The 18,801-nt window shown below is 58.4% G+C and overlaps 1 protein-coding gene across 1 annotated transcript in view; it reads left to right on the top strand.

Annotated features, from left to right (window-relative positions):
* The window catches only part of CLEC16A (C-type lectin domain containing 16A), a 204,378-nt gene extending 186,092 nt beyond the window's left edge, over positions 1 to 18,286 (top strand). Inside the window, exons 25-26 of the mRNA XM_040459036.1 lie at positions 4,678 to 4,839; positions 14,589 to 18,286. Coding sequence (XP_040314970.1) covers positions 4,678 to 4,839; positions 14,589 to 14,929 — 503 coding nt within the window. The 3' untranslated portion in view covers positions 14,930 to 18,286. The remainder of the gene's footprint in view (positions 1 to 4,677; positions 4,840 to 14,588) is intronic.
* The last annotated feature ends 515 nt before the right edge of the window (positions 18,287 to 18,801 follow it).

Genomic DNA, 18,801 nt, shown 5'->3' with positions numbered 1-18,801 from the left:
CTTAAATCATATGTGTGTTTGTAGGTAAAAAGTATTGACCATTTAAGCCAAGAGATTCTCACTTAGTGTCTTGTTTTTCACATAAAGATGTGGAGACCCGCAGAGGAGAGGTCGCGAAGCCATTTGGGCAGAGCTTGGACCAGACTTGCAGTTCTGACTCCCAGCCCAGTGCTCCTTCTATCAGTGGGCCTAAAATAGAAGGCTGACCTTTTTGTGGTATTTGTGTGCTTGACAAAGCCAGAGAGTTACTCATGAGTTCATTTTCCCAGAATAACTGGCAGAAGGGGGCCAGAGGGCGGGAGGAAGACCCGGGCCTGCCCCTGTGACACCCGCGCTCCTGGAAAGCAGGGGACGCGTCTCGCCATTAGAACGCTGCCTGCTCTGGGAGCACCGCGCCTCGCCCCGGCTTCGCGGAGGCAGTTAGTCGGGGGGAGAGAGCTTTGGAGGCCAGGACAGATCCCAGGGGTGCGTTAGGGCCCCGGGAGCTTGAGCCTGCCCAGGTCCTGTCCCCACCTTCACCCTCCCTTCTTTTTCTGGTATAAAATAATAATCATAGTCAGAATCTTGAAAAAAAAAATCAGACAAACACAAAAATGAAAACGAGAACTCTCGTAATAAAACCCATGACTTTAGCTTTGATCCCTGCAATCTCTGCAAGGAGGGAGACAGAGCCTGATTTTTTTTTTTTTTTTTTACAATAACAGAAACATGTGGGACATGCTTTTTCTAATCTTTGCTCGTTTACTGTGTCCAGCGTTTTCCTCCAGCCTTCATCTTCTCTCCAACCAGCGTTTTTTAGAAAATTGTTTTTAATGTTTATTTATTTATTTGGAGAGAGAGAGAGAGAGAGAGAGAGAGAGAGAGAGAGAGAGACAGAGCATGAGTGGGGTAGAGGCAGAGAGAGAGGGAGACAGGCTCCAGGCTCCGAGCTGTCAGCACAGAGCCCGATGCGGGGCTCCAACCCACAAACAGCGAGATCGTGACCTGAGCCGAAGTCAGACGCTTATCTGACTGAGCCCCCCCGGGTGCCCCTCAAATCAGCATTTTTTACTGCAGCAGAGGGTTTCATCGCGTAGACGTATTCGAGTTCATTTGACCTTTCCCTGTTGTTGGGCATTTTGTACACACATCAGTGCTTCCAACATCCGTATCGTTCCCTCTGTGGGTCCACCCACGTGCTTTCCACAGCCTAAAGTTCTCGACGTGGAATCCATCAGATGGCGTGAAAATCATATGGCCTTTGATACGCGTTTCGCAGGCTGTTCTTGAGACATCCTCAGGGAGAGCCAGGAATTTTATCTGCTGGAGGCGATCTCAGAGAGGCCTCTCTGCCTGTGCCCTTGTCCCAGGTCTGGCACGTCTGCGTCTGCAAGTACTTGGCATCCATGTGCGTTTGACTCGTGCCCAGAAAGCCCCTGGGCACCTCCGCCGACGTTGATTCACCAAGAACCGCCTTGCAGAGATGGAGCAAGAAGCAGCGGCAGGGCCCCAGAGTTCTTTCCAGGGCCTTCCTGACCCTCTGACCGGGCAAACTGGCTCTCAAAGTGGCTGCCACTTCCATCTGGGAAGGAGCCCCTTCAAATGACAGGGAGAATCTGGGCACCTGGCAAAAAGAAAAAACGTCCCTGAGCCTCTCTGGGTCCCCAGTGCCAGGGGGCGGGGAGAGAGGAGTACACAGCAGGGCGGAGGAGGGAGGGCCCTTTGCACAGCAGCAAGCAAGGGAGGGATGTATTCAGTCGCCTCCGCTCAGCTAGACCCTGCCGACAGGTGGGATCAGAAGTTGGTGATTTTTTTTTTTTTTTTTCTGTTTAATTCTCGGCACGTACGAAAGGTCCGCAGTATTTACGGTCGATCTCTGGCCTGACCCTGACCCCTTCCCCACATGAAGGAACTTTAGTCTCCTGGCTGAATTTCAGCACCTTGTCTGCTGCCCCACATGCCCCAGGGCATAAGCCAGGGCTTTAAAGAGCACGAGAGAGAAGACATTGTCTTCAGAGAAGAGGTAGGTGACCACCTTAGTGACGGCCACGCTGTCAGTTCATTCCGGCCAGGGCGTCGTCGGAAGCCTAAAAGGCTGAGTCCCGACCCTGTTACCACTCTTGGCGGCCCCGGTGTTCGTCGCGCCGATAAATGCGCAGCTCGGGAAAAGCCATCTTGACGTTTTGATTTGTTAAGGCGTGATTCATTTTCGAGTCAAGTTAACAGCTTGTAAACTTGGGGGTTTACCGCTTGAAGTGATTAAGAAGTAAGCGGCTATAAAGCCCGTGCTGTGGGGCTGCGGCTGATTGCCCCCTGGGAATCTTCCTGCCTGGCGTCTGGATTCGCCTCGACGCCTGCCGGAGTTCATCGGAGCCTCCCCCTCCGCCACAGACACCGTGTATCGCGTAACGGCATCTCGCTGGGAACTCCAGCGCGTCCGGCCTGCGCTCGCTCCCTGCAAGCAAACCTGCGCAGTAGGCCGGGGGTGGGGAGTCGTGCCCTCGTGCCCGCCACGAAAGAGAAGCTGGCGAATACCCACCCCGCTCCCACAAGGCCTCACATCCACCTGCCCTTACATCGCACAACCCGGAGGGCCTGGCCCGGGGTAGAAATACAGACCCTGCCGGCCCGAGGGGAGGGGAGTAGGGGTTGAGTAGAGTGGGTGCGGGGGAGCGGGAGGTACGGGCCTCCAGTTAGGGAACGAGTTAAGTCACGGGAACAAAAAGCAGAGCGTAAAGAATAAAGAGTGTTATAATAGTGACGATATAACAGGGCAGAAGGTAGCCTCACTTGTGCTGAGCACAGCATAATGTAGAACCTTGACTCGTTGCTAAGTTGTACACCTGAAACTAATGGAACATTGGGTGTCAACTGTACTCAAATAAAAATCACTAAAAAGTCACATCAAAATAAGATAATAAAGACCCAGTTTTTAAGGAGCCAATCCTCAGGCAAAAATAACTTCACACAAACATTAATACCAAATAGCTCCTCCGCAGGGGCCGGGTACCGGGTCCCCCTAGTCCTGAGTGGGGACGAAGCAGCAGGTTCCCACCCCCCACCCCCACCCCCACCCCACCCCAGCCAGGCCCATGTTTGCCCACCGGTGGGTGAAGGGAAGGGGCTCAGGACGGTACAGTTACTCGCCCCGCGGGCTGGTAAGTGAGCAGATCGGATCGGGGGTAGAACCCAAGCTTTCCTGGCACCAGAGTCCAGGCTCCATGTGCTGCTTCGGTCAAGGGCCAGAGAGTAAAATATTTCAGGCTTTGCAGGTCATGTGGCCCCTACTCCGTGTGGCCAGTGTAGCTCGAAAGCCACCACAGACTAAGTATGCAAGCAAGGAACCGTGGCTGTGCTCCAGGTGAACTTTATTTACAAAACAGTGGGCTGTAGTTTGCTGACTGCTGCTTGACCCCCCTGCCGCCTTCTTGAGTTCTGAGAAAGGTGAGGTCAGGGCCTAGAGAACCTTCTGGAAGAAGTGTCAGCAGGAGCCAGGCACTATGAAGTTCAGCCAGTGCAGGTGGCGCGAATGAGATTTGGGGCTGGCTGGGGCGGGCATGCTTACGGAGTGGAGAGTTTTGACGTGGTTGGCCAGGAGGTTGGGGTCCCCCCTCTCACCTAGGGGGACTTGCCCCCCAATTCGCATTCCGATTTGGTGCCGCTTCTGAATTACGGGGCAGAAGCAGCTTGACCAGGGTCCTGCCCAGCTCGTGGGGGCTGAAGCAGGAGCCACCATGGTCCATGTAGTCCCCTGGGCTCGTCAGCAAGGCCTTTGTTCCATGGGAACTTCGTGCGTTTAGTGAGTAAAATCAGAAGCTACGGGCCTTGAGAAAAGCAGGCTGTGAAAATGGCAGAAGCCACGGTCTGCAGACAGAAAGCACACATCCCTGGAAAAGGGGGTCCTCTCGCCATAAAGAACACTCTGCTCTCCCCGCGTGCCCCGTGCCCCGCTATACCCCCACTGCAGTGCGGTGACGAGAACCTGGTCGTGATACCCCCAGCCCACAGTCGGGGGGTGGTGCTGGCCGCGTGTGCTTCCGCGTCCGCGAGGTGAGTAGAGCTCTGAGTGTCTCCGAAGTGTGGCGCTCGCGGGCCTCACAAACGTGCGGTCCCCATCTCTCAACCCAGAGCCGCTCCAAGGGCAGGGTGGAGCCCCACGTACGGGCGCCTTTCACCAGAGCCTCCAGAGCGGGGCAAAATCTGGGACAGGGAGAGTCCGGGGGGCTCCTCCCCCTCCCGCCCAGTGGCCTGCCTTGGACAGAACTCAGGGGCGTTCGCAAGGGCCCCAAGACTTTGCCGTGAGGGTGTCTCACATCCCTACGTGGGCTTCACCACGATGCCTCTGAAGCCCCAAGGCTGCGCGTCCCCGTCAAGGGCACAGCCAGCCCGTTGCTGAGCCAGCGTCAAGCACTCAGATTTATGGCTCGCGGCCCTCAGCTCTATGGCCGGCTGCACCCTCCTCCTTGAAACAGCTCTGAAGCGTGTCCAGGTGTGACCAGAGAGGTCAGCTCACTCTGGGGAGCGGACCCAGACTTTCAGGGCGCCGGGTTGGGTTGCTTTTGCCTTAAGGCTCCCGGCCCCACCTTTGAGGTGCGGGCTTGCCCCAGGGGGTCTCACACGCAGTTGGGGAGCACGGCGCCCCTCCTGCCGGGCCAGCGTGTTTCTTCCTGCTTAGTCACCTCCCCGCCTGTCTTGCAGGCTTTGCCGTGGCCCAGTGCATAAACCAGCACAGCTCGCCGTCCCTGTCCTCGCCACCGCCGTCTGCCAGCGGGAGCCCCAGCGGCAGCGGGAGCACCAGCCACTGTGACTCTGGAGGCGCCAGCTTGTCGTCCACCCCTTCCGCCATCCAGAGCCCGGCAGGTACTGCCCGCGTGACGTGGGGCGGGGGAGGGGCGGTGCCTCGGGGAACTCTGTGATCCCTCAGTGTCAAGACTGCTGACCCCCAGCTCCTCCTCGCCTCCGTGTCTGGGGACACTGCCGCTCCGGGTTCTGGGTTCGTTCTGATGGGGCGTGGCCCACAGGCCGACTGGTTTAGCTCCCGGCAGGGAAGGAGTCACTCCTTGTGCAGGCTGGCGCCCCCCACCCCCACCCCCCGCTGACCCCCCTCCCCTGACCGCACAGCTGGAGGGGACAGATGGCGAGCGGCCAAGTCTGAATGCGCCCCGTTGTCACCCCCACGAGGAGGGGTCTCCCCAACGAGATCGTTTCCAACTGGCGGAAGAATTGCGTCCCTGCTAATTTTTTCTTGCCTTCATACCGTACCAGTCTCTTCTGTAAATGGTGCAGTCCAGTCGTCTGTGCCCAGGGCCCACCTCTCGAGAGTCCGTCAGCATGTGCTGGAGGCACATCTCGCCTTCCTGGACCTCGTACAGGTGCAGACATAGCACGGGCAGACCCCGCGAACGGGGCGTCCGCGGTGAGACGTGTGAGTGGGTCACGCGAGCGCCTCACCGTGCTGTGTGAGATCCCAGGAGGAGGGCACCAGGCTTTTTTCCTGAACATCGTGGCCCCACCACTCAGCCAGAGGAGCAGGGCGCGGAGGGCGGGGGGGGCGGTTGCTGGTGGTGGCCTTGACGGTGCGTGAGGCTTCCCACCCCAGCAGCACAACTCTGTGGGTCTGGAGGGCCCCGGGCGTCTCTGATTTGGGCAGCCCCCAGTGACTCTGGTCTGTACCCTCATTTGGGGACCCTCCTCATGCTTCGCTGTTCCTTCAGGGTCCCGTCCACATTCCTCGCCTATCACGTTTCAGGGGCGCCTGACCAAACTCTAGTTAGGTTGTGGATGGATGGGGCTTGATAGAAGCCACCTGCCCCTGTGGTACCAGGAAATTAAGGGCCCCTGGATGTCGTCCCCTCAGCACCAGAGCCCAAGATCTCCTTCGGTGCCCACTCTTCTCCGGAATCTTCAGCCTCTCCATCCCCCAGCAAAGGGTTGACCCAGCCCGATCTCCGCGCCTGTGGCCCAGGGCATCTCAGCGTCCTGCCTGCAGCCCCCCTCCTCCCTCGAGCATCCATTACGTCCATCTACTATTGACATTCACGAGGCCCAGGCAGCGGGGTCACCCTCAAGCCACCTCACTTAGACCCCCTTCCACTCGGCACCTGCTCCACGCCTCCCCCCCCGCCCCGCCCCGCCACCGCCCCAGCTCTAGGGAGGCAGCCGCCTTGTCTGAGCTCCTTCTGAGCCTGATCCGAGCTTGGCTGCATGCGTGGCTGCCATTCCCAGGCCCGTAGCGGGACGTCCAGACGGAGCTCTCTCCAGAAGCCCAGAACGGCCCTCCCCCTCCCTCCGAAGCCTGGTCTCGAACCGGCTCTGGGGACCAGGGCTGTGTGTTCGTGTGCTTGTGTGTGCGCCCACGTGCTGCCTGCATGTGCACGTTGCCATGTCCGTGTTGTGTGCATCCAGACACACATGAGGTCTCTTCCTGGCGGAGCTACGTATCCCTTGCTTTCATTCTCGGGAAGCACAGACAACAGCTAAACAAACGAGCCGTGTGCTTCTTAGTCTAAAACTAAAACCGGCAAAGACCCAAATCATCAAAGTCGGGCCTCTGTTTAGGCATTCACCTGAGCGTGGCCCCCTGGGGCTCCGCTCTGTGCCTTCCCCCCGAGGTTCAGGGTCCCCAGAATGCGAGTTTCTTCTCTCTTGGCCTCCCTCAGCCCCTCCGTCCCCACCCCCACCACCCCCTGCACGGTGCCAATGACAGGTCTTCTCATCTGACAAACGCAGCGGCTGTCAGCCTGGCTGTCAGGTAGCGAGGCAGTTCCAGTCGATACGTGACGGTCAGGCTCTCCTGGGTGTCTGCCCCCGTTCGGGGCGTCCCCGCAGGCCTGCCGAGGCAAGTGCGCGAGTCCCCATTTTTTATGCTTGCCTGACAGTAAAAGCCTGCGGCCCAGCCTGCCTATATGTCTGCAGACGCTGAAATAACTCACCCCCCGACGAAGGGCCCGCCTGTCAGGCGTCTTGTACTTCGCTCTTAACTGAGGACCCAGCTCTCGATGCCTAGAAACAGCATCAGAACCCGCGAGCTCCTCCCCGCCACAGGGCCCCAGCTCCAGGAGTCGGTTAGTTTCTCCATGACAGACTTCCCGGCCAGGCTTCAGCCTCCTGGGTCCAGGCAGAGAGCAGCACATAAGGGTTCCGTGTTCCTCATAAGGGCAGGCCTACGCAGATGGTTCCAGCGTCTGCCTGGCATCTTACCAGGCCGTGCAGAACAGGAAGCGGAGGGTGGAAGGGAGGCAGGTTTGGTCGGGACGGGTGCTTTTCGGCCAGTTTCCTGGTTTGATGTCGGCCCGGAGCGGGGCCTCAGCGTTCGGGCTCCTGACCGGCAGAGGCCGGCCCTGTGCTGCCTCTGCACCAGACTCCCCGCCCACGGGGCCCCGGCCACAGTCGGACCCAGGCAGCGTCCCTGGAGGGCTGGCCGGGCACCAGGATGGGCCAGGGCCTCCCCCGACAGCCCACCCGGCCCGGACAGCAGACAACAGCTGCAGCCCAGTCAAGGGGCCACTTGTCCTCCAAGTGGTTTTTGAGGACACAGTGTGGAATCAGAAGCATTCCTCCCCCTGTATTTCCAGAGCCTGTGAGTCCAGGAAGTTCCCGGTGCAGCTGCTAGGCCCTTCACAGCCGGAATTAACGCCAGTGGCCTCTGCTCTGGAAGCCACACTGCGTACGGTCAGGTGTTCGGTTGGGGAAGCATACGAGAGACGCCATCCATCAGGGGACAAGACAGGCCCAGTTTTCCATGTCTCTGTGGTTTTGAAACCCAGAATGATCCAAGAATGTCCCTGAAAGCCAGGGGTGACCTTCCCACTGTCTTAGCAGTCGCTGTGCCTTGGGAACTCCCTACACGGCCTTTTCAGTGTGTACTTGGTACGCGGTGTGGACCTGCCCATAGGCCCCGGTGGCTGTACCTCCCCAGCGAGCCCCCTGACCCCCCACGGGCCAAGCACTGTGCTCGTAAACACTTGACAGATGCCCCCTTATTGAGACCTGCCACCCTGCCCCTCACACTGTGCAGCTGAAAACCCCGGGGGCTCAGAAAGATCCCAGGGCTCGGCCCCACGGTGCAGCCCGCAAGTGGAGGATCCCACACGTGAGCTCCAGCCTGGGCGACTCCAGAACCCATGTCCCGCCTTCCGAGAGAGCCCAGCAGAATATCCGCGCAGCTCCTGAATCTGTCTCCGGTGCCTCCGTGTGGCGCTCCAGAGACCTGGGTTCGGATGTCGGTCGGGGGCGGCCCGTGAAGTACATGCCTGTCTCCTTCCAGTGTGCGTGGTTGCTCTAGAACCCAAAGGAAAAGCCACGGCCCACAGGACCCTGGCAGCTGTGCAGCCGCAGTCAGCAAGGCTGGGCTGGGTGGCCCCTGTCGGGGGGGAAGCCTGGCAGTCCCCCCGAATCAGCAATGGACTGCAGATGGCCACATCTGCTCTGCCAGCCCACATGGGTTCATCCCCAGATGAGGGCGTGGAACCCTTTTGATACTGGGTTGTTTTCTCCCTCCACCCTCTGTCCGGCCCGGGGGACCTGAAATTTTCTGCCTGGGTTTGCAAGAGGTCCTTGTTTGTCCCAAACACAGATTCTCTCAGCTTCCCAGGGGGTCTTGAGTCTGACTGACTCGGCTGCTGTGGATGTCAGAGCTGATCTCACTAGGGTGCCCCCAGGAGTGGCCCTCAGGCCCAGTCTGTCTTGGGACTTCTCTGTGCCAGCCTAGAGACCCCATCCCCCAATTAACGATTAACGTTTTCTCACCGGGCAGGCTTTTGTGGAGTCCCTGCTGTGCGCAGGCCCTGGGGATAGAGGGTAGGATGTGCGGGGGAGGCAGAGTTCTGTCAGATGACCATTGGAAATGGCATTGGAAAAGGAAGCCGGAGGCTGAGGGGTTCATGGGGCGGGGTCTGTGAGGAGGTGGCCTTTGGGACTCACACAGGCCCACCCCGGCTAAGCCCAGCATCTGGCACGAGACAAGAGGATTGCTTTTCTTCTCTCCCTGGGGTCTAACTATAAATTCTGTTTTTCCAGATATAGCCTCTTTTTGAGGGACAGCCCATGTGCCCGCGAGGGCTGAGGCCTGTGGCCGAGTGCTGGCCGAGGGCCCCTCGCCGCAGGGAGAAGGGACCCAGCTGGACCCTGGTTTGCCCTCTGTGCTGGGAGCACCTGCTTCTGAGTCTCCCTCACATGCCAGAAATAGAGTGTGGATGCTTGTGAGTGGCTTTTTCGAAGGGGCTGGGGCTCTCGTCAGGGCCAAGAGACACCCCCGGTGGAAGAAAAGGTCACAAGTGTGTTTCCCAGTAACCAGAGAAACCAACCGGAAGGAAATGGCAGCAAGGGTATTTAGTTTTCGTTGTCTTTTCCCTGTTAAGGCCGTGCCCAGAGAATTATTTTCCAGTTCTAACGCCTGATGTGTGAGTTGACGTGCAGGCGGACCCCTGAGCCTTCCTGAGGAGAGGTGGTGCCCTGGGCCTCGGAAGCATCCAGAACCTGGCGTCTCATCACCCGCTCGTCCAGTGCAGCCGGCTTGATAGGCCTCAGCTTGTTCCCCAGTGAGAAAATTACAGGGATGGAATTAGCAGGGCTTCTTTTCTTAAACACTTCATTTGAGAAGCTGAAATTGCAGAGAACATACAGCAAGAAAGAGGACATAGACCCCATTTGGAACCAGATGAAGGGCGAGTAGGAATACTTCAGAAATACCTCCCGGGTCACAGCGGTCCCTCGCACGCACGCACACACACAGGTGAATGCACACTCACACACTCCCGGGCACAGTCGCTCACACACACGCTGGCACACCTCCGCTCTGTGTGGGGCTCCGGTAAGAACACTCCTCCGACAAGAGCTCTGTGGCCAGCTCGGTTGTGTTGCACACACGTCCTGGGTGAGCGGCTTTGAGGAGGAAAGACCGTCTCTTACAAAACGAAGTCAGGGTAAAGGCCAGCCTGTTCTTTCCGTCGTCCGTCGGCCAGGCCCCTGGAGTTATGGCGCACTTTGACTTTTCTCTGGGGTTTTATAGGAAGAAGGAAGGGGTGGGCCCCTGGAGACCGATTGTCGCCACCTGGCAGGGGCGGGGCCCTGGCCTCCTGATCCTCCCCTGCTCCCTGGGCTGTCTGAACACATGGCCTTCACCAGGTCCCATCTGGGCCCAGTGGGGGCCACACAGCCCAAGACCTGTGTGTCACCAAGCCCGGTTACCAGTCAGGCAGGACTTTAAGGACAGATCGCCTGAGCCACGCGTGTGATCTTTTCTCCCCAATCTTCTCCACGATGTCTCTTCTTACTACGGTGAATGTACATACCAGAAAGTGTTAACCATGTTAACCGTTGTTAAGCCCATAGCGCAGTGGCATTAGGTATAGTCACATAGCGGCATTAATTTTCAGCTCTGCTCTAATCCCAAGTGCGAGTCACAGATATGGCTCCTTCCTTCCCGAGGAGATGCTCCTAACATTTTTCTTGCAGCCGATTGCAACCCGCCCCCGGCCTCTCTCGGCACCTTGGTCTCAGGCCCTCCTGCTGAGGCTCCGTCTCAGGTTTCTAAAGGTTCAGACCAGCTGCGTGTCTTCTGGAGAGTGGAGCCCCGCGGCCGGGGAGGGTCCGGGAGCGCCTCGCCCGTCCAGGGCTCTTCCCCAGAGCGTGAGGAGCTGCACCGCTGGCTTTAGTGTGGTGACGGCAGGGACCACTGGCCTCATAAGTTGGGCCCAGAAATCTGCTTGTTTCATTAGCCGGCTCGGCTCCCGTCCCCCAACCACACGCCCTTCTTCACACTGTCCTGGGGACGCAGGGCTTTCTTCCCAACTGCTGGTTCGCACGGGGTGCTGACAGGCCGTTCTGTTCTTCTGTCCCTGGAGGTTTCCTCCCCGACGCCCCGTGTCACTGATGACCCCAAGCCTTTCCTTTCCAGTGGGACTGAACCTTCACCGTCTTTATCCTCGACTGAGCCCCACGTGCGGGCAAACGGTCGGGTCCCCGGCCGTCCCGACAGCACCTCGTCCTGGTGGGGCGGAGTTGGGGGCTTCGCCCGTTCGGGCACCGTGCCCCCCCCCACCCCCAGCTGTCGTGGGCACCCGCTGGGCCCCTGCCACGCTCCTCTCGCGCGCTCGTCCACGCCTGGCGTCCGCCGCTGCTCTGCGCCCCTCTCCGTGCACCCTTTCTCTGTCCCGTTGTTAAAGGCTGTCTGTGACCTGTCGCTGTGTTTCCCTCTAGTCAGGAGTGGCAGGAAAGGACGCCGGCGAGTGTTCAGCCTGTCGGAGGCCGACAGTCACGGCGGCCACTGGGTTTAGTGCTTCGAACGGCAGCGCTCACGGCAGCTCTCGCAGGCAATTCAGGCAGGTCTCGCCCGTTAGCCTGCGCGGCCCGCGGCCTCGCCGGGCCTCCGGGGACCAGGGCTGTGAGCCCCCCTCCAAGCGGCCATTTCCCCGGCTTCCCTTCTCCTTCCGGCCTCGCCTCTGCTGAGGACCAAACCCCCCGCCCTCCGACCCTCCCTCCAGAGCCCCGGCAGCCTGGAAACACTGTCCTTCTCTGGGACCGCCCAGCTGGTGGGGGTTCTCCAGCCCAGTCATCACAGGGCCCCCTGGATTTGGCCACCAAGGGCAAGCAGTAGAATTTGCAGAAAGCGACCAGGAATTCAATTAGTTTCTTTTTTCTTTTCCTTTCTTACCTCCCCCCCCCGGCCCCCCCCCCCCCCCCCCCCCAGCTTTGCTCAAAGCTCAGCAGTAGATTCAGTCCAGCCTCAGCCAGAGGCCAAAGCAGCTCCTTCGTGAGCACTGATGGGTGGTGACTCCCTTGTCCCCGCTTCTTACACGCAGTCCTCCAGGTAGCTGCCGATGCTGCTTGCTCCCTGGGGTCTACGGCTGCTCCCTCTCCCACCTTCCCAAAGTTTCTTTCAGGGTTTCCTACACGCACCTCCTGCTTGGCCGTGGTGCTTGCCAGCCAGGGGCCTTTTGCCTTCTTTTGCATTTAAAAGCTGCTTTCTCTGAGCTCTGCCCTCGACCTGCTATGCTCTGCTGCACGACCCCCTCCCCCACAACTCTCCCAGCCTGAGCACACAACCCCAAAGATTGCCTGGAAACTGTCACTTGACAAGGGCCAGCTGAGCCCCTGCCCCGGAGCCGGGGATCAGCTTCTGAGGGTGCTGGCCAGGGACACGGGGACCCACTGCCTTGGTGTCAGCTAAGGGCAGAGCCGTGGGAGGCCCAGCGTCTCTCACGGAAACCTGGACGTCCAGAACTTCTGCTCAGGCCTCCACGCTTCTCCCCGGCTCCTGGCCAGGAAACCAGAATGTTCTCCGAATCTTTCATTTTCAGGGCCAGGCCCCCAGTTGTGGCCTTCGAGCTCAAAACCAGCAGGCCAGCAAAAGCAAGAGTTCAGCAGTAACCTTCACAGCCCAGCACTGGGCGAGAAAATAGGTCCCCGAGGGGTAATTTTTCCCTGGTGAGAAAGTTCTCATTTTTCATCCCCCTTGAATGGATATATTTGTAGATCACATTCAGAAAACAGTTCCTAGTTTAAAAAAAAAAAAAAAGTGTTGTGGGCGATGGGCGAAAGGTTATTTTTTTCCCATAAAAAATTGAAAAAGGCTATTTTTAAAGGAGAAAAAACCCGACCCTCTTAATAAAACTGTTGGTTCTTTTCTTGAAGAAACCAATTTTGTGTGTGTGCTATTGTATTGTTAGTTGGTTGGTTGGTTTTTTAATACATTTGGTGGCAATTTCCCGTGTCCTTGATTATTCTCATCACCAAAAACCCCGCTAGGGATCAGGGAAAGAGATTTGCCAGCTTTTTGAATATCTGCATGCAAATGCAGACTCTTACATAGAAGTTGGGAGAAGAGTGAAGGAAATACTCCACAGCTCAGTCTCCAGACGGCCCAAAAGTGCCATTTGGAGAGTTAGTCCTCTCTCAACTGCCTTGTCAGCAGCTAAGCTCACATGTGGATCCGGACATGGGCCCGTAGTCCTGCTCCCCGCTTCTGGAAGCGTGGTGGAAGCCTGCCAGAGCAGGTGAGCCCCCAGAAGGGAACCGTAGGCTCTGACCAGCACCCGGGAGCCTGCGCCTCGCAGGCAGGCGGCCCATGCCACAAGGGTCCTGGCCAAATGGAGCAAATTCACGGAGATTCGGAGAAACCAGAATGCGCGTGGAGTGTTGACTCAGCATTTCTGGGCTCGGCTCGCACCCTGGATCACGTTTTCCACTGGTGCTCACAGCCACCTCTGTGACCCAGCACAGAGCAAGGACAGACCCAAAGCCCTATGCGGTGGTTTTCTCTGGGCCTTATTTCTCTTAAAAGAAAAAAATCAAAATAATAATAATAATAACAATAAAAAGAAAGAAAACCAAAGGCTGTAGGAAGGAATAAACAGCGATCTTTGAGAGCTTGTCTTGCCCAGGAGCCTTGGGGAAACGAATTCTCCGTATTCTTTGGGACACTCAGTCTGTTGCTTGTGCTTTCTCTCCACGATGGGGAGCCTCCTTCTCTCCTGCATCCCATTCTGTACACCCTTCGGTTTTATTTTGCTCTTGGTTTTCCCATTCTTTTGCTGTATGTTCAGTTTGCAGTTTATTTTGTTTTGGCTTGCCTTAAAAAAAAAACAAAACCAAAAAACTGGAATCCCATTGAACAAACTGTGTCGAGCATCCTTCCCAGGGCCCAGAGGGCCTCAGGGCTCAGCACCCTGCCATCAGCATCTTCTGCTGATGGCTTGTGGACCCCGAGATCTGTACAAATGCGATGTTTGCTTTCCAAGCGAGATGCCCACAGCTTTCTTGCCGACACTCCTGGAAGCCCGGAAGGTGTTTTCCGCTGTGAGCCCCCAGCCCAGCCCCAGCCACCACCGTTCCCGTCCAGGCACACTCGTCATTGGAAAGCAAAGCGACCGTTTGCTTGTAATCTAATCAATGATTTTGAAAAGCACCAAAAACAAAGAAATTGCCACTCCAAAAATAACTGCTGGGCGGAGCCTCCCCTGCCCTCCTCCTGCCTGGTCTCTCTCCATGACCCCTATAGAGACAGTTAGGGTAGGAGTGGCCCCCGGGGCAGTAACAGCCCCTTTCTGACTGCTAACTCAGCTCTCCGAGAAGGAGCAGTCTGAGGTTTTGGTTTGGTTTTGCAAGCTGAAAAGTTCTAGAGAATTCCCTTTTTTTTTTTTTTTTTTTTTAAAAAACTGCAGCGAGTCCCCTCTTGGGTAAACGTCACCAGGTGTAAGCTCCGGAAATGGCCTGAAGTGATAAGCACATCCAAGCCCATCTCCTCCCCGAACATGTATTCATCGTCAGGCAGGGGCTCCAAGACTCTCCCTGACGGAGATCCTGCCTGGGCCGTTTCCCGGCTCCATAATCCACTCGTCGATTCTGCACGAGCCCCTAATTTTTCTCTCACCTCACAAGTCAGAGGAACCCTGGGCCCCGACAGATTTCTCCCCAGGCCTAGGTCAGACTGGAGCTTCCAGCTCCTGTGTCCCCAGACGGAGGAAGTGGAGACAAGCCGTTCCCCCCACACCACCGTCTCCCACCCGGCTTTCCCTGGGCCTTTGTTCAGGACGGGACAGAGGGTGCCCGCGTGAGCAGAGTATCTCGGAACTCAGTACCCCTGTTCTCTCTCCCCCACCCCCGCCCAGACGACCCCGTCACTACGGAACAGCCTCAGCCTAAACTCCCCAGCCAGCTGGTGATCGTCAGCGAAACAGAAGCAGACGCCCGGCCCGGCAAGAGCCTGGCGAGGAGCACAGACGTGGAGACAGCCAACCTGTCCCCCAGCCTCATCCCCGCCCGGCAGCCCACCATCTCCCTGCTCTGTGAGGACACTGCCGACACACTGAGCGTGGAGTCGCTGACCCTTGTCCCTCCTGTCGACTCCCACAGCCTCCGCACCCTCCCCGGCATCCCCCCGCCACCTGTGACACCCGCAGCGGGCACGGCGACGCCAGGCGAGGAGCCAGCGGGCCCCGCTGAGCACTGAGCGGGCGCCTAGTGGCCTCCCCGTGTGTGTGTGTGTGTGTGTGTGTGTGTGTGTGTGTGTGTGTGGCCCCGCCGGTAGGGACCCAGTACTGCTGACCCAGAGACACATCAGGAGCACCCCGGTCCCCGCGGCCCCGGAACCATCTCTGCACCCATTCCTGTGCTCCTTTGCTTCATTTTGAATTCCTGTTTCACTTTGCGCCTCTTGGGAGAGCAGGCTGGACCCGGTGGAGACACCCCAGTGAACCCAGGGGACGGGAGGAGGTTGGCCTCCCGGTCTCTGAACCTGGTGACCCCGGGGTGGCAGGACCCCCGCACCCTCTCGTCATCAGCCAGCCGCTCCGGTCTGGAAGCTCCTTGGCCACCATGCCCAGTGTGCACAGAAGAAGCGAACCAAGTCACTTTGGGTAGGAATTTGTAGAGAAACAAACTTGGATAAGCATCTCCTTTGGATATTTATTTCCGCTTTCGGCAGCAGATGAAAAGCATTTATTTAAAAAGCGTGTATTTAAAAAAAAAAAAAAAGTCCAAAAAAAAAAAAAATCCTCAACCCTGAGGTTTGGCGTCATGTTAGACATGTGATGTTACTGTTAAGATTTCATTTTTGTCTTCCCTTGAACTTCCCAGCGTTTTGTTCTAAAGTTCTCAGTCTGGCTTTCTCCGTTTTCTTATTTCTCTATGACTCGCTAACTCCGCAAGCCTGTGGAATGATTCAAGGACCTTCCTGGAAAGTTTAGATTATTTTTTCAACAACAGTAAAGGAGACCCCCACGTATTCTCAGGTACACATGGAGCTGAGAGGGCCAGAGGTTTCTCAGGCGTGGTAGCCACGGGGCCTTGCGTTTCCTGAAACGCCTGCCCGGGAAAGGGGCCGCTGCGGCCAGCTTCCCACTCAGGACCCATCCTTCGTCTCTCCGCACCGAAACCAGTCAGGGCTGCTGCCCAGCTCCACCTTCAGATCTTGCCGTCTCTCTCTGTCTAGAAAGAACCGCTTGGGACCGTGCAGACTCCGGCCGTGTGGCCGGGATGGAAAGGAAAGGCCACGGAAGCTGTCCTGTGCGTGGCCCGTGTCCCCACCATGTGTGTTCGCCCAGGCGGGAGTGTGGGGAGACGCCCGCTGCGGGGTCACGCCCCAGTTCTAGAAGCTGTCCAGGGAACTCCGGTCCACCGCCCTTCCTCCCGGCTGCCACTGCAGAAACAAAAGCTTATTTTTAAAGAGGAACCCCGCCCCCCACGCCCACCCAGTGGCTTCTCCATTTGAGCTGGACGCGTGCAGGCCGGTTCCCCGACGTATCTGAGAAAGCGCCTACTTGGACAGGTGCAGCCATGCAACCCTCACCTCTCTCCGGTCAGCGCTGAGACCCTCCAGACTCTCCTCCTCTGTGCCCCGGGAGTCCCAGCACACATGGGCCCGGGTGTCGGGCGGCCTCAGGAGGCGCTCTGAGCCCTCACAGTCTACCTATTCAAGGACCGCGGGTCTCCCTGGCTTCCCTCATCCTGCTGGTGTAGAAGGGCCTGCCGAAGCCAGGTGTCCTCCTCCTGAAAGAAACATGGTGGTCCCGCAGAGGAGGGGCACGGTGCCCGTGGGGACGGGGCTCTCCATCATCAGAAGCCCTCTGGGTGGGTGTGCCCACCCCGCTTCAACAGGGAAGAGACCCAGCTCGGAAAAGGAGGCCATTCAGACAGAAGTTCCGGGGGCCCCAGGAGGAGGGACAAGCCGTGACCCATCAGCAGGGCCCCCCCTCCCCCCACCCAGGAAGGAAAGGCAGAAGGGATGGAAGGGGCCGGGGAGGAGAAAGGGCGTGTCAGCAGTTCTGTGTTCTATGTGATTTTTTGCTGGGACGTAAGAGCAGGCTGGCTCCCTGGTTTGGCAGGGGCTGTGGGGCAGTAGTAGAAGGCGAATAACTTCCCAGCCCGGGGGCGTTATTGGGAAGAACAAGCCCATGCAGGTCCCCCGCCCCCTGCCCTGGGACCGCCAGCCTGCCACCAGAAATCCCATGGCTCCAAGTGGCTTTGTGGCCACCGAGCCCTGGAGAAGAGATGGGAGCACAGCATGTCTCGGGGGCCCTGCGGCAGCATTGCCGGGGCCGGGAGACGGGAACACAGCCCAGCCTCCAGCAGCAGCTGAGCAAGCGTGTCCATCGCCAAGGGCAGGCCTCTCCCAAAGGCGGGCTTGCGGTGTGGGTCCTGCGACCTCGGTGGGACACCTGTAGGTGTGGGGTGGGGACTTCCTTTAAGCAGGGGCTCCCAGGCACCTTGCTGGTGAGGGGGGCGGCATACAGCTTTGTGCGAGGAGGTCCGGGGTCCAGAGGAGGTTGGCTCTGATGAAGGACCATCAGAGGGCTGGGTCTTGACCATCGTGGCGGCATTGGGCGTGGCCGCGTCTTCAGGAGCACCCCGCAAGCCTAAGAGCGGGGTGCTCCCAGGCAGGCCAGCCCAGGCAGAGGGCACTTGGACCCCAGGGTCGGGCAGAGGGAGGCAGAGCGGGGAATCCTGGCAGAGCAGGAATGGGGACCACAAACCTTCTGGACTCCTCGGCAAGCCCACCCAGCCTACAATCTCCGTGTCCCTACAGAGAGAGGGGCCAGGCCCACCTGCCTCAAGTCCATTGGGCCCAGTGAGTTTGCCAAGCCAGGGGCAGGGCTCGCCGCCTAAACCCCCAAACCTCAGCTGTGAAAGTTGCTGTGGAGGGAAGCATACGTCCTTCGAGCTTAAGGGCCCGAGCGAGCCAGGGCACCTCTCCCTGAGGGTCGGATGGGGTGAGGCCAGGGGCTCCCCAGGACCAGCCCCAAAGCCACAACAGGAATGCGGGGCAGATGAGGGGCCGGGACGCGGCCTGCCTCACTGCAGGCCTTTGCTCCCTTCTCCCTCTGGCCTGTCTGCCCCCCCCCCACCCCGCCCCACTCTCTGCAGAGGGCAGCCCCCCACCCAAACACCTGAATTAGCAAGGCCCCCCCCAGGCGGGAGTGAAGGGACAGCCCTCGTTAAAGACATACACTAGATTTCCCTAAAGTCTCACGACGCACTGTTAGAAATAAAGGCACGGGGTGAACGGATTCTCATCTTTTCTAGATGCAATAAATAAGAAATATTTAATGTAGTCATGTTGACATTGGGCATAAACTATCGGGGTTCCTTATGTTCCTCTGAGGTGAAAATATGTAAATAATTCTCGGCCCAAGGCGGAGCAGGGGTTGAGAAACCTCCCGCTTCTGGGCCAAGGGACCGTTCCAGGGAAGAACCTGCTGTCGCCAGCGTGACTCATGCTTTGTGGGCTCCCAACACGAGGGTGGAAATGAAAACTGGAACTTCCTGGTAAATTTGAACTTGGCAATAAAACAGCAAAAGTTACCAAGAACGTGGCTGCTCCGTGGTGCTGCGGTGGCGAGGCCGTGACCCCGCAAAGGGGGAAGGTTCTCTGCGGCCTGACCCCCTTGGCCCGTTGCGGCTGCGTGGTGGGGTGTGGCAGCTGGGCCCCCTCCCCGCCCCCACCCTGGCCAGGTATTCCCCGGTTCCCGAGAGGGAGCTGGCCGCATTCAGGCGGTGCTCCGGGCCCAGCCGGGCCCAATGAGATTGGCCTGTGCTGTTGGCAGGAGGCTCTCCCTCCACGCCTCTGGTTCTGCATCTGTGGAATGGGGCCATTACGGCCCTACCTCATAGGACGAGCTCGGGGAGCCTCTCCATCACCGCTGGCACATGCCGCTGGCCACGGGAAGCAGGAAGTGCTCCCCACCGAGGACAGAGTCTGCTGAAGTCAGCCCTGGGACAGGCCCCGTTCCAGAAGACATCGGCGTGCACCAGCGTGAGCTCTGGGGATGGGTTCGCAGGCTCTCCAGCTTAAACCTGGCTCAGAAACAGCCGGGACCTTCTGGG

This window comes from Herpailurus yagouaroundi, unplaced genomic scaffold, assembly GCF_014898765.1.
Source record: "Herpailurus yagouaroundi ecotype Mexico unplaced genomic scaffold, PumYag 222, whole genome shotgun sequence".
Taxonomy (NCBI): Eukaryota; Metazoa; Chordata; class Mammalia; order Carnivora; family Felidae; genus Herpailurus; species Herpailurus yagouaroundi.
Note: the sequence above shows the minus strand (reverse complement) of the source record. Positions and strands in the feature narration are given on the sequence as shown.